The 14752-nt window shown below is 45.1% G+C and overlaps 1 protein-coding gene across 2 annotated transcripts in view; it reads right to left on the bottom strand.

Annotated features, from left to right (window-relative positions):
• Positions 1–373: 373 nt before the first annotated feature.
• Positions 374–14752, bottom strand: part of LOC135916933 (boophilin-G2-like) — a 37260-nt gene continuing 22881 nt past the window's right edge. For both annotated transcript variants that reach the window (XM_070529952.1, XM_065450369.1), the window contains exons 5-6: positions 6888–7049; positions 374–3798 (exon numbers count right to left, since the gene is read on the bottom strand). In XM_070529952.1, the coding sequence (XP_070386053.1) occupies positions 3765–3798; positions 6888–7049 (196 nt within the window). In that variant the 3' untranslated portion in view covers positions 374–3764. The remainder of the gene's footprint in view (positions 3799–6887; positions 7050–14752) is intronic.

The raw sequence follows: 14752 nt of genomic DNA, 5'->3' as shown, positions 1-14752 counted from the left end.
CGACAGGCACTGCTGCGACTCAAAGAGTGGTGTCGTGAAAGGCCTTTGTGGTGTGGCGTTTTTGTGATTACGAAGGTTGGCTGCAACGACGTTGCTGGCCACAATTTTTCACAGGAATGAGATGCGCGAGCCGACTAAATACTTTTCTCGGCGTCTTTGGCATTTGTAGTGATATTACTATTGAGTTAAAGGTATTGATTACTTTGTAAAGCGCTAAAAGAAAGGCGGCAACAAGAGAGGTGCTCGGTCCAGTGCGTCTGAGCATCGTAGGCAATTTATTGGGCACTGTGATGGCGCAGAGCACAATTTCTGTAGTCCAGCAGGATATGTTTGATGCAGGTGAGTGCGTATCGAAGACGTAAATCGAATTAAATTGAATACTTTATTGAAGTGTGCATCGTCACGCTTACGCAAGGAGGACGAAATGCAGCAACGCCTGACGACGTTCTCCCACATGGGATGGTGGTATCACGCAAGCTGTGACAGCAGAACAGAAATGTAAATCTAGTAGATTCAAAGTAAATATGCCCAAATACACAATGCACAAGAGACAAAGTACAATAACTCATACACACATGATAAAATAACCAAGATATGTATAGTAAAACATTGTGGTTATGCAACACTAAAGTAAAACAAGCATTAAACACTACAATTTGTATAAACATGAACTCACAGCTGACTTAAATATGAAGCTACGTAAGCAAAAAGATAATGCCAATGCATATTTGACAGCCCCAGGTGTCATGTGGTGGAAAATGGCAAGGAATACTCATGGCGTGCATTTCAACTTTCAATAACTAATACTGCACGTATACGAGTGGCGTTCATAAGGTTCATATTATTGCCATGAAGTAACAGCAATTAAACAATGCACTTAAACACCGTCACAGACTCTGTTTCTTGTCATTCAGTATAGTTCGACAGAATTTAAATGATCTCAACCATTGCACCACATTGTCATGAGCTGGGTCACTTTCCCCGCACACGGCCACCATCTGGGCATGAGTACCTTTGGCATGTTGTCCCTTGAAGCACAGAAAGCGCATCACTGCTTGTGCTTGAGCCAAATTTCTCGATGGGCAGTGCCATTTTAACGCGAGAGGGTTAAGGGCCTCGAGTTGCATAACATCCGGTGTCGGCGCCGGGCGTCGCTTGGCGAACAATCATTTTGAATCACAATCACTCCATGGGGCTCACACCTTATCGTTTTGATGACCGAGACGTGTTTCGCCAGTACTATATAAAAAGTAACTCCTATACTCTGCTAAAGATAGGAAGACGTGCGCTCATATTGATGCTTATCGTGTGGGCCTGTTTTAAATTTCTGGTACCGATTATAGGAGCATTATGAACGCCACTCGTAGGCGCTTTTTGAAGCGAACGTCTATGTTTGTGTGTGACTGCAGGTAACGGCAGGTGACGAGGTGTGGGAAAGACGGGAGGACGTGGAAGATAAGAGATAGAATTTGGACTCAATGTATGGGACAGAAGTAAGACTGCTAACGGATATCGAAAATACATGGATGTCGAAAATTTGATATGAAATCACCATCAACAATCACCGATTTCTCGGTGCTATTAGGGGAATGCAGAACGTGATTAGGCTTATATCAAACACGGTGCATAGAAAAGATAGGGGAAAAATATTATTGCTTTAGCATGCCGGTTAGTGAACGAAAGTGGAATCAAGTGGCGCTGGAATGGCACAGGATGTCTCGCTTTAGAGGTATGATGTACTGTAATATATCAGTGGGCTGTTCGGCATCGAGAAGGTGTCTCCTTTCTCGTTAAGGGCCTGGAGTACTGGAGCACACCGATATAATGCAGCGTCTTCTGTCGCTGCATTGTAAAGCCAATGCTGGTACGGGGAGACACTCATGCCGCCTGGGAATGGCTTGGCAATCGCAGAGGACAGGCTTAAATTGCGGCAATGCGTGCTGCGCTCACAGGTGGTTCACGTTGCGTTGTACTGTGTTCCTAGTGTTCGTAAATACGTGGGACCGTTAAAGGCGGAGTTTAAGACACACGAGGGGAAGGCACAGTTGAGTAACATAAATAAATAAAACATAGATGCACTCACCCGAAGGAAGCGGAAATGTTGCGGACAGAACATCAATCGTAGCAGACGATATAGTGGATGAAACCTGAATTCTCTTGCACTTTTATTGTCGTCTGCAAAGTGTTTTTGCCCATTTTAGGTAAATGCTTCTTTTTACTGCTATTTCAAAGTGCAGGGCTCATTAAGGCAGGAAGCTGCGTTTCTAACCGGCTGCTCCGCTCATATAGTTCGAAGCAGATTATTAGAACACCTACTGCAAGCAGAGGAATACCAACCCATAGTTCTGTTCAAGCGCGTTGTTGTTGTGTTGCCTGATGTAACCTGAGCTCTTGATAATTGATACCATAACGTTACGCTCTAGTTTGAGCTCGTTCTTTATACAAACGACGATTAAGTGCTACATTTACGAGAACTGAAGTAATATAAGGTGTTGTTTACTGTCAGAATCACACCATTCGACGACGCGTTTAACGTTCTTGCTTCTTTCTTTGTTGGTGTTGGGTCGCAGAATAGTAGAAAACCGAGTAACAAACAATAAGGTGTAAAAAATGAATGTCTTATTTTTCTTTAACAAAATGAAACTGCGCTTAAAAATTCAAATTTTGTACCCTGGGCACACAGGTTGCTCGAAGCGCCTCTTTGATGGCACCGCTGCAGAAGGGACCACCGTTTGCCCAGTGCATTTCTATGCGGATGACACACTGTCTCATTCCAGTTCACCATACTAAAGTAACTATATGCAAACAGACTTCATTGCTCTCATCTACAGTGATGAAGACTGACGAAAAAACGAAGAAAATAAATAAACTTCTTTGGTGGGGTTTTCATTTATAAAATACAATTTTTCCTGCAAGAAAACAAGATCGCTTCAGTGCAGTAAATACATTGTGAGATACAAAACACAATATGAAGGTCATAACTTAAGACATGGTAGAACCATTCGAGTCCACAGTAGAATAGGGAGCCGATGAAAGGCATTCTCGAAACAAACAGTAAAAACAGTGGACAACGCCGCACCTATTGAATGGCGGGCTTTTCAGTATCGAGAGCCATCAACTGCACCGACTTTGCTTGAACTCGTCTACATGTTTTTCACATAATAACACAGACAACGAATGGGCCACTAAGCATATGAGCGAATGAAGACAGCACGTACATAATAATTTTGTATCAAAAGAAAACAAGCAAGGTTCTTATAAAAATAATTGCCAACAAGAAAACAAAATGATCGGCCAGTTATTCTCAGTACCTTAGCACTTACTCCCTCTGCAAAGTGCTTTTTTTATTTTGCAAGTAAAACATATAGCGAAAACAGAGCACAGAGACAGGTATTATATAAATGCACTAGTTGAATTTTTATAAACGTTCTTTGTAACGTTGTACAGTTACTGACTACATCACACTGTGAAGAAGTAACGTAATGCAGACGGCCACGGAAGAAAAAAACGAACTTTAGAAAGGTGACGCTGTATTGTTCGCCTGGTTCTCGAGTATGAAAAGGAAATAATCTGCTGCTTCCACATTAGGGTGTGCTAGTTTAATTGTCTGTACTCCTAAAAAATATGCTAACATCTAATGTAGGATATTCATTGGCGCTTTTGCGGCCCCCAAGATGTCGCACGGCTTATCGCACGTAATCAGTTCACGTCCACTTGCAAATGGTTCACAATACTTCCACCCTTCCAAAGGTGCCATCAGTATTTTAACTTGCAGATGTCGAGGTCAGTCGCAACCTCCTGAAAAAAAAAGAAGAGAATGGTGAAGCAGAAACATTTTTAAGTTATAAGTGGCTAGCTGGTTGAAGAAAAGAGCAGCCGAATACATTACGTAAATGCGTCGGAGTGCAGCGTTTCGGGTTTCTGTAGGGTTGGTCTGGCTCCGACATTACGAGAATGCAATTCTGGTGCGCGACTAGTGTTTACTGGTTCCTCAAACATGCAGATCGTTGGCGAGGAGAGCTGGCACCACATTGCGCGCAGTACGATTATAGTAAGGTACACTAATTTTCGTTTGTTGCGTTTCTCTTCCTGATCAACTGACCACGTCATTCAATTACATTACTCCGAAAATAAATAGTTAGCAGAAATACAGACTGAATTGCCCGAGTGGTGCTAGTCGGACTATTGTGTTCGACGAAGCCGTCCAGAACGCTCTCATACGAAGCTGTTGGGTGCAGAGCAAATGGTACGTAGACGTAGTGGTGGTACAGGACACACCCACAGCACTGTGCTGAACGTCTTCATGGCGAGATATCAAGAAGGCGAAATCAGAAGCCCGATCCTGTGAAGCCACTTGTAATGACTCTGACAAGCAACTACTGATAAAAAGTTATCTATCAACTACGTACAACAGGCATTAAAATGCTAGGCACGTTTGGTCTGCTTGTGTTCATAAATCTAAAGCTACAATACGAGAGCAAAGCACCGTGGATAACATCGGTCACATTTGTTTACTTCAATTACCCTCTATACGCATGTAAAAAGATTGCTTTTAAGGTTGGACTGTAAGGCACACTGAATAAAAAAGGACGACGTACTTGTAGTGTGAACATGCAAGAAAAAAAGAACAAAGAAAAGGAAGAAGTGTCCCGTTTCACGCCTTCGGCTGTAAGGGCTAGCAAAATGTTTAAAAGCTTTGATCGTGCTAAGCGTAAAGCCGGGCTAAGCACAAATCTAACTGGGTGCGAAATGCAATAACGCCAGTGTACTGTGCATTAGGCGCTCGTTAAGGATGCCCGCGTGGTCAAAATTTCCGGAGTCCCCCCCTACGGCGTGCTCATAATTCATGATCACTGTAGTACTCTCACGAGTAACACGAAGCATCATCGTTCGGCCGTGATCAGGTAAAGTATAACACGCAAGCACATTATCTATCCATCAGTCCAGTTGAGCCAGCTGTCAGCAGTCAAGTTTCTATTCCTGGCCAGACAGGCTTCTGACAGAGTGTCGAGTATATCGCCTACAGTGCCATAAAAAATTAGGCAATCAAAAAGCAATAGTTAAAGACGAGAAGGTAATGGTACTAACAGAGACACACAAACAAATTATCGCGGTCCTTTGATGCAAGGTGCAAGTAATCCAAATACAAATAACATTAAGAGCCAGTTCATAGAACAGTGCCGATTAGCCTTTACTGTAGTGTTGATATGCTACACAATTATTATCTCCTTCCATTTGCCTTCTCTACGAGGTGATGGCTCAGACATGAACGTACGAGGTGTTGCTAATAGTGTTTGGACTTTATCCTCTAAATCCTCTAAAGGATAGATAATAATAATAATAATAATAATAATAATAATAATAATAATAATAATAATAATAATAATAATAATAATAATAATAATAATAATAATAATCCTTTATTTCACTCGTGAAGTGAGGGAGTGCAGGAAAAAAGCTCACAAGTCAGCTTGACTAGTACCCAGCTCCCCGGAGTACAAAATAGAAGAAACAATGCTTTTGGTACGGCAACATAAAAACGACAAACAGATAGTAATAGTAATGCAGCAATAACTGAACTGCACTTCCACAGTTGGTGGAGGCTTCTCTTAGAAGCTTGGTAAATCATTTATCAGCTATCTTTTAAAAGCTCATTACAAGTTTATCACAGCCTTTCGACCGCATAGCCACTGATATTCTCTAGTGCTCACGTGGGTGCAAGCCGAAATTCGAGGCAGTCGCCGTCAGCCAGAGGGAGACAGGACAACGGCCATGCGAGATCATTGAAGCCTTCACCATTGTCAAGCGCGGCCCTTCTTGCATTAGCACGGCATCCATTAACTTACTGATCAGCAAATCACGTGTCTACATGATTAAACAGGCGTGATGTTTCAAGGCAAGCAGACGAATACACATTGAAAAGGGTCTCAGCATTTCTTACGGTGTTTAAGCATCAATCCTCCCTGACAGAATTGGAAATTGCGAATAGTAAGCTTTTCCTTGCAATAAGAAAAAAGAAAAGACGCACGCACGCACGCACGCACGCACACACACACACACACACACACGCACGCACACGCACACACAGAAAGAATGAATAGCTAATAGCTAATAGAATAGCTAATATGTATTTCTGACTTTTAGGCTGTGCACTTGGCTGCTGTTTTCTTTTGCTATTGTGGTTAATAAATTGTATGTACTTGATTGTATGCCCCCCATACTCAATCCCCATGTAGGGGCCTTGTAAGGCATTTTACAAATAAATAAATAAATAAATAAATAAATAGACAAGGGGCAAGGGCTTCTCTGCTGTCCGTTTCTATTGCTTTCGTGTTGGACGTGCGTGATTTTTCCACTCACTTACTATGTCAGGTACGTACCAACTAGGCTCTGAGCAGGTCCTTTTAAACATCGCTTGCGGCCACCATGAAATGCCTCCAGAACTCTCAGAGATTCCATCAGTAAGAATATGTTTGCATTATTTGTGATCATGAGGAACGAGAAAGAGCACGCAATCGCTAGATTTTACACGAAAGCGCATTACTTTCGGTGGTACTTTCTAATGGACGATGTGAATGCAACGTTGACACGTTATCATGTATTCACATTTTATGCCCCTCCCTCTCTGAAAAATTTTAAAGTGTGCTTGTCTTGTGTAACTGGTCTATTTATGGATTCACGTATTATTCCGTCAGTCGGGCACTTCTAGAAATAAATTTTGCTGCTTACGAACCTTCCATGCCGACATGAAAGGTATTTTAAATACTGTTCTCCGAATTATTATTTGAAGCCTACAATCGCTGTGAGTCTTACGCCGAAGGGAGGAAATCGGGATTCTTCATGTCATAACCATAAATTGGGATAGTAACACGCATGAACGAGCTTACGACGGCACATCTTGTTGCACATGGCGCGGGTGTGGAACCTGTTGCCGTTTCCGAGGCACCCTGTGTAAACGAACGGCAGGCACCTGTTTTCTTCTCGATCGTAGTAGAACCGGTGCAGCTTGACGTGGCAAGTGCCTGGATCCATCGGCTTTGAGCACACGTCTGCGGATCGACAGAAATGAATGGTCAGGAAAACAGTAGGCTGAAGTAGGTGGCGACAATTTTAATAAGTTGTTATGCCATTGGCAGTCCTGATTTTACGCCAACTGCAGCAACAGGCCAGATTCAAAAATGTGTACTTTAGCTTCACTCAAGCGTTTCCCGTGTGTTCGCCCAAACGTCTGAACCCCAGCGCTCTTACCGCAAATTTTATCATTTTGGATGCAATGACAGCTATCCAAGAAAAGTGATTTGAAGGCAGGTGGCGCTGTATCCAGAAGTGCCTTGGTGACAGCTGCCCTGCTTAGCGAAAAACGCATAACAGTAACTAAGATAGTAATCACACTTAAGCAAAAAAAAGCTTGTAGATGATAAAATATTTCCTAAAAGGTTAGGTGATAGCACAAAATCTGGAAATTCATGAAATGTTTTGAGCCGCATGCTCTAGCACTCGTTCAACCAAAAAAAAATACATAGTATCGTCCAAAAGATGGGGGATTGTGCAATAGCACAGTATTAGACAACTACGCGACGTAAGGGTCCTATTTTCCTCGGCTGTATAATTTCAGCAAACATTAATTTGCTAATTAAATTAACAAAGTGTTACGCACGCACAGAAAAACATCAGATCAACAACAACAGATCTCGCTGGATGACCGCGAACGCTCACTTTCACAATGCTGGTGTGATGAAGAGCGCAAAATGAGGATAGTGAACATTTTTGCCCACGCGCTTGATCTCGGGCTGTGCTGCCAACCTCCGATCCCAGTTTTCTCCTAAATTGGATTAAACATTCGCTAGAGTTCCCTAGATTTGTGCACGATGTGGTTGTTCAGTTTGTCAATATAATTTATGTCATAGTAAAATTTTCTTTGTGTTATGCAAGTAGACTGCAAATTTTATAGTTAAAATTGATTTTTAAGCTGATTTGAATATATTGTAATGGTGAAGCCACTGGGCTCAAGCTGAAATAATGTCACAGTGCAAGTTGTGAAGCTAACAACACCGCTTCTTTCTGGAACTCATATTCACAGAAGATTTCACCACGTATAAACGTGGTTCTTTAAAGTGGATTTGCATGTGGACCAAATTGCCAAGATTACATACTTACAGGCCGTAGTTGCTTAGTGGCTATGGTGTTGGGCTGCTAAGCACGAGCTTGCGGGATCGAATCCCGACCACGGCGGCCGCATTTAGATGGGGGCAAAATATGAAAACACCGGTATACTTAGGTTTAGGTGCACGTTAAAACACCCCAGGTGGTCCAAATTTCCAGGGTGCGCCACTACGGCGTGCCTCAGGATCAGTTCGTGGTTTTGGTACGTAAAACCCGATAATTTAACATTTCTTTTACGCGGAACCGTGTTCAAAATGTAGCGGCAATCGGCGCGGGACCTCCCTTACAGAATGCTTAAACTGTGCGCAACTTCACGGCAGCACTGTGCCGTACGTTTGCGGTATGAAAATGTTTAATGCCGGGTACTGATGTAGCTCCACCATGCATTTTGTACCACCACCATTTTGCAGCAATGCACGGATATACGCGGCAAAATTTTATGTTGCTTCGAATGGAAAACTCGTCCAAACACATGACCACTGGAACTCTATCCGATCTTGCTCTGCATTAGGAGGTTCCCAGTAAACTTTAGTACTATATGCGTGTGCAGTAGACTCCTAGGCACCACGACCGCACTGTTGTGCTCGCCACTATAGGTATATGTGTCCGCTTACGCCCAGATTGATCCGTTCCCCTTTGTTGTGCATACACTTTCTTCGACAGTTACAAGTTAACATTTCAGTCGGAGTGCATAGACATTGACAGCCCAGTACGCGCGGCAAAATCGCAGTAGTAGTACTTGGTTAAAGGGCCTACGGCATCGACAGACTGTCGTTCACTGGGTGAGATGCATTCACTGCACTGCTGTACGACAGAATATCATAGTTCGCATGCTGATGTGAAGGTAATCTGCAAGTAACTCAAATAGAAACAGACCATCACGCCCGTAGTTCCACCGTTTCAATGGAATAGAGCGCCATTCCCATAAATTAGGATAACTTTCCCTATTTCACAAAAGAACGCATGAAATACCTAGATCTAGAGAAATTTTCCTACATTTGACATCACTACATCACGCGCTCACCTACTGCCCCTCCCGCCGCCTTGCACGCGATGTATTACGTGACCTCTACCTTTGACCGTTCAACAAGCCATCATTCTTCTCGGCTTCCCCCTCGGGCACATTTCCTCGCACCCACAGCATACGGTGGCGAGGGTCGCGACAAAATCTATCGCACTTGGGAGTTTATGCAGAACTTCACGACGACGCCGATGGTCACGATGACGGCCGAAATTCACCTGGAATGTCGATATATTTGCTTTTGCAATAAAAATGAGGGCTCCTTGCGATCGGCTACTGGTGGTACTGGGGGTGGTGGCACGGCGCATTGTGTCTGTTTATTGCATTTCGATGCACTTATCTACTTATTCCAGACAAAGTTTTGCCGTCGTCATCGCCTTGAAGTTCCGCGTGAAATCCAAGAGCGACGAAATCGCGCCTCGTGTGCCGTTTGCTTCGGGCACTGTGGGTGCGAGGAAAAGCGTGCAAGGGTGAGCCGCGAATGATGGTGGATCGATGCGCGCGGTTGTCCCGCGTGTCCAGTTTTGGAGGTCACGTGATCAACTGCGCACTAGAGCGGGAGGGGATGTGCAGGTGAGCGCACGGAAATGGGATGAAGCTCGTTATAGGAGGACCGGAGGATTCGAAGGAATGCTGCTTGCTAGTTACTCATTGTAGATCACACTGGTGTCTATCGCATTGAGTGAAGAGAAGGTAGAAGTCTTTCGAATCAAAAATAAATAAAACGCTGGTGGTTATGAGACCGGCGCAGTAACATTCACAGCGGTTTTCGTATTTACTCTTGTGTTGAAGTGCACATGAGCGATAAGACAAATAAAGGCGAAGGAGAAGACTGCAGGAACCTTTGCATAACGCGTGTTGCTTGAGATAATGGTGTCATAAGAAGCCAACAAACACTGACACCAAGGGCAACATAGGGGAAATTACTTTGTGCTTAATAAATTAAATAAAGAAACGGTGAATTAAGGGAAATGAAAGTGGATGAAAAAGCGACTTGCCGAAGGCGGGGACCGAACCCACAACCTTCGCATTTCGCGTGCGATGCTCTTGAGAGCCAGTTGAAATAGTGGTGGTATTTTGAGTGGTGCAAGTCTACGCATGCATAATAGAGTGATCTTTTTTATTTTCTTTAATTAAAATTCAGCTGACAGTCAGCGCTCCGTGTTCACTTCGTCTTTGTCCGTTATTTTCCTGTCGCGCTGTAGTTAATAATGAAGAATATATATGTGACGAAAGGTGAAATTTGTCAATGATCCGGATTGGGTGAGTTGGTATTGCCGGCATGCCTATAGATAGTGTCATATTTTATAAAACTCAAAAGAAGAGGCACATGCACACACAGAGAGCTCTGTATGCTTTTCTGCTACTCATATTGTGTTGAGTGGGTTATTGTGCTATATATGGGCATGAAACTGAAAGTTGTCCTCGAGCTGCAAACAAGAAGTGACCCGAACAGTATGCGCCAACGACGCTTTTGAAACTTTGGTATCAACCGGTAAAAGTAACCCGTGAGGGTCGTTGCAGAAGATCAAACGCGCTTGCGATTATGATTAAGAATTCACCACTTCTGAAGTTTGATCACATTAGAGTGGGTATGAATATATTGCAACATCAGTTGGGGGCAGGGCCGCGGAGTCATGTCGAAATATTCAAATGACTCATTCAGAGCTTTCTAATCATCAATTTGTTTCCCATAACGATACAAATATTGTCACATCTTATTTTCTGTATATGGTTAAAATTATGCAAAAATCTTGCACTTTCAACCTCAATTATCTCTTTATTTAGTTGGCGAATGCACCGCAAGAAAGACAGGGACAAAGAAAAGATGGAACACTAGACGAGAGCTGCTTAGAACTTATTTTTGATTGCAGAAGATATGCCTTTTTATGAAGAGTGCAGAACGCCTCGCCAGTGCAGAACTCTTCACTGGGAAAACGCATACACCTGGAGTCCCCCTAGGAGCTAAGAGTTTCAGAGAACCGAACCTGGCAACGCCTTATCAGTCAGTACTTGCAGAGGAATCTTCATGTCCTGGTGAGCAACGAACCATTCATTGTACGCAGTTCATCGGAGGTTGTTTTTTTTTTCACTTGGGTTGCCATGTGACATAACATCATAATGCAGTTAAATATAAGGATTCAGGCCCGTTTCATTGACATACTGTAACATGACTTATAAAATGCGTTGTCCATAATCCTTCTTTCATAGCCTTCAACTGGAGTTCAATTGCACACCTTTATCATGCGTAAAGGTAGTATGAGCCATGGTTTGTACAATGAATTTTCAATAGATGTAGAAGATTTGTATTTTTCAGTCCCTCATCAAGAATTATTCAGAGCAATTGGAGCAAAGATTGAAGACTTCGGAGAATCTAACTTTGGAAATGATGTGGGCATCTCTAGCTACAACTTCCTAGAACTCTTAAAGTTTGATTTAGATTCTACGGTGGTACAGTTTGCAAACATATTCTACGTGCACAGAGATGGAATACGTATTGGTTCGGCTGTAGCACCTGCTTGATGCTACACCTTCTTGTCCGTGGTTAGCTCTCGCATTAGGTCAAGATTACATGATCAAAATGTCGTGAAGATATGGGGATAACTTTCTTCTTAACTTGAAAGGAGCTACAGGCGGGAACCTCTCCCAGATGACTGATAATATTGTTGCGGGAAGAAAGCAGGCCCACGAGTGTAAAATAACTTATATTTACAAATGATGGATATGGCGTTCAGGCAACCGCCAGACTTCGTCTTTCTCTAGTCCAATTCAACGTCTTCCTTCACTTCACCGTAACATCACCCTCCCGGTGGGGGAGCTCCGTCCCGGTGCAAGTTAAACAGCCTCACTTATTGGGGGGACATAGGGCTTGAGCCTGGTGACGTGAACAACATCACTGGTTAAGTTGGGAGGCACGGAAGGCTGACCGAGTGGGGCGATCTCGTAGGTCACGTCGGACAGTTGGCGTAAGATCTGGTACGGACCAGAAAAACGGGACAGTAATTTTTCCGACAAGCCGACACGACGTGAAGGCGTCCAGAGAAGGACAAGGGAACCAGGTGAAAAATGGTGGTCTCGGTGCCGAAGGTCGTAGCGTCGCTTTTGAGAAGCTTGCGAGACTGTGAGGCGATGACGGGCGACATCTCGGGCCTGGGCGGCTAAGTCAATAGCATCGCGAGCGTAAGCAGTGCTGGGTGACTGTACTGCGGAAGGTAGCAACGTGTCAAAAGGCAAGGTGGGGTCGCGGCCGTACAAAAGGAAAAATGGTGAAAATCCGGCAGTGTCGTGACGGGACGAGTTGTATGCGAAAGTGACGTATGGTAAAGCGACGTCCCAGTCGCGGTGATCGTTGGAAACGTACATGGCGAGCATTTCAGTGAGTGTGCGGTTGAGTCGCTCGGTGAGGCCGTTCGTTTGAGGGTGGTACGCGGTAGCAATCCGATGTTCTGTAGAACAGGAGCGGAGCAGATCATCAACGACCTTCGATAGAAAGTAGCGGCCGCGATCCGTCAGCAACTGGCGAGGGGCGCCGTGGTGCAGGATGACGTCTTTTAGTAAGAAGTCGGCGACATCTGTAGCGCAGCTGGTTGGCAGGGCTCGTGCGATGGCATATCTAGTGGCATAATCGGTTGCTACAGCAATCCATTTGTTTCCTTTGATGGAAATTGGAAACGGACCAAGGAGGTCGAGGCCCACACGGAAGAAGGGCTCTGTAGGTATATCAATGGGTTGAAGCAAACCAGCGGGAGGCATAGCAGGCGTCTTCCGGCGCTGACACAGGTCGCAAGAAGCGACATAACGGCGCACAGAGCGATAAATGCCAGGCCAGAAGAAGCGGCGCCGCAGGTGGTCGTAAGTACGAGTGACGCCCAGATGTCCAGCAGTAGGAGCGTCATGAAGTTGCTGGAGCACGGTGAGTCGAAGGTGCTTGGGGACGACTAGGAGGAGCTCCGGGCCGTCAGGACGAACGCTACGACGGTATAAAGTTCCATCGCGCAAGGTGAACATCCGAAGGGACGGGTCATTGGGCGAGGAGCTTAGGCGTTCCATAAGTGTTCGAAGAACAGGATCCTTGCGCTGCTCGTCGCCAATGTGGAGGAAACCGGAGAGGGACAGAATACTGATGTCCGAGTCTGCATCGGTATCGTCCGGTTGATCCACGGGATTGCGGGACAGGCAGTCAGCGTCTTTATGCAGGCGTCCTGACTTATATATAATAGAAAATGTATATTCTTGTAGGCGCAATGCCCAACGTGCAAGTCGTCCAGTTGGGTCCTTCAAAGAGGAGAGCCAGCAGAGGGCGTGATGGTCGGTGACAACGCAGAAGCTCCGACCGAAAAGGTACGGGCGAAATTTCGCGACCGCCCATACGAGCGCGAGACATTCTCTCTCAGTAATGGAGTAATTTCGCTCGGGCGTGGAAAGGCGGCGGCTAGCGTAAGCGATGACACGGTCTTAGCCCTGTTGACGCTGAGCGAGGACAGCGCCGATGCCATGACCACTCGCGTCAGTTCGTACTTCAGTGGGCGCAGAAGGGTCAAAGTGGGAGAGAATCGGGGAAGTGGTAAGCCGCTCAATCAGGGTAGAGAAGGCTTTCTCCTGTAGCGGTCCCCAAGAGAAAGAGGCGTCTTTCTTAAGAAGGTCAGTGAGAGGGTGAGCGATGTCCGCAAAATTTTTCACAAATCGCCGAAAATAAGAGCATAAGCCCAGAAAACTACGGACATCGTTCGTTGAACAAGGTACAGGAAAATTTCGCACGGCGTGAACTTTCTGTGGATCAGGTTGGATTCCGGCGGCGTTGACGAGATGACCAAGCATGTTAATTTCACGGCGACCGAAATGGCACTTGGAGGAGTTTAGCTGAAGGCCAGCCCTGCGAAACACGGAGAGTATGGTTGTGAGGCGACGCAGGTGGCTCTCAAAGTTCGGCGAAAACACAATCACATCGTCGAGGTAACACAGGCATGTAGACCACTTCAAGCCGCGCAAGAGAGAGTCCATCATGCGCTCGAATGTAGCTGGCGCATTGCATAATCCAAAGGGCATGACTTTAAATTGGTACAGACCGTCCGGTGTGACAAAGGCGGTTTTCTCGCGATCCATCTCATCGACGCTAATCTGCCAATAGCCGGAGCGGAGGTCAATTGATGAAAAGTATTGGGATCCGTGAAGGCAGTCAAGAGCGTCATCAATGCGAGGCAAGGGACAAACATCCTTCTTTGTTATCCGGTTGAGGTGACGGTAGTCAACGCAGAAGCGCCACGAGTTATCTTTTTTCTTTACTACGACAACCGGTGATGCCCACGGGCTACTGGAGGGTTCAATGATGTCCTTGTCCATCATCCTGTCTACTTCTTTCTGTATGATGGCCCTTTCTGTTGCCGAGACACGATATGGCCGCCTATGAATGGGGCTGGCGTCACCGGTGTTGATGCGATGCGTGACAACAGATGTCTGGCCAAGTGGACGGTCGTCCAAATCAAAGATGTCCCGATAAGATGACAGGAGATGACGAAGAGCTGTTGTTTGCTCGGAAGGAAGGTCGGGGGCGATCATCTTAGAAACATC

This window comes from Dermacentor albipictus, unplaced genomic scaffold (assembly GCF_038994185.2).
Source record: "Dermacentor albipictus isolate Rhodes 1998 colony unplaced genomic scaffold, USDA_Dalb.pri_finalv2 scaffold_38, whole genome shotgun sequence".
Taxonomy (NCBI): Eukaryota; Metazoa; Arthropoda; class Arachnida; order Ixodida; family Ixodidae; genus Dermacentor; species Dermacentor albipictus.
Note: the sequence above shows the minus strand (reverse complement) of the source record. Positions and strands in the feature narration are given on the sequence as shown.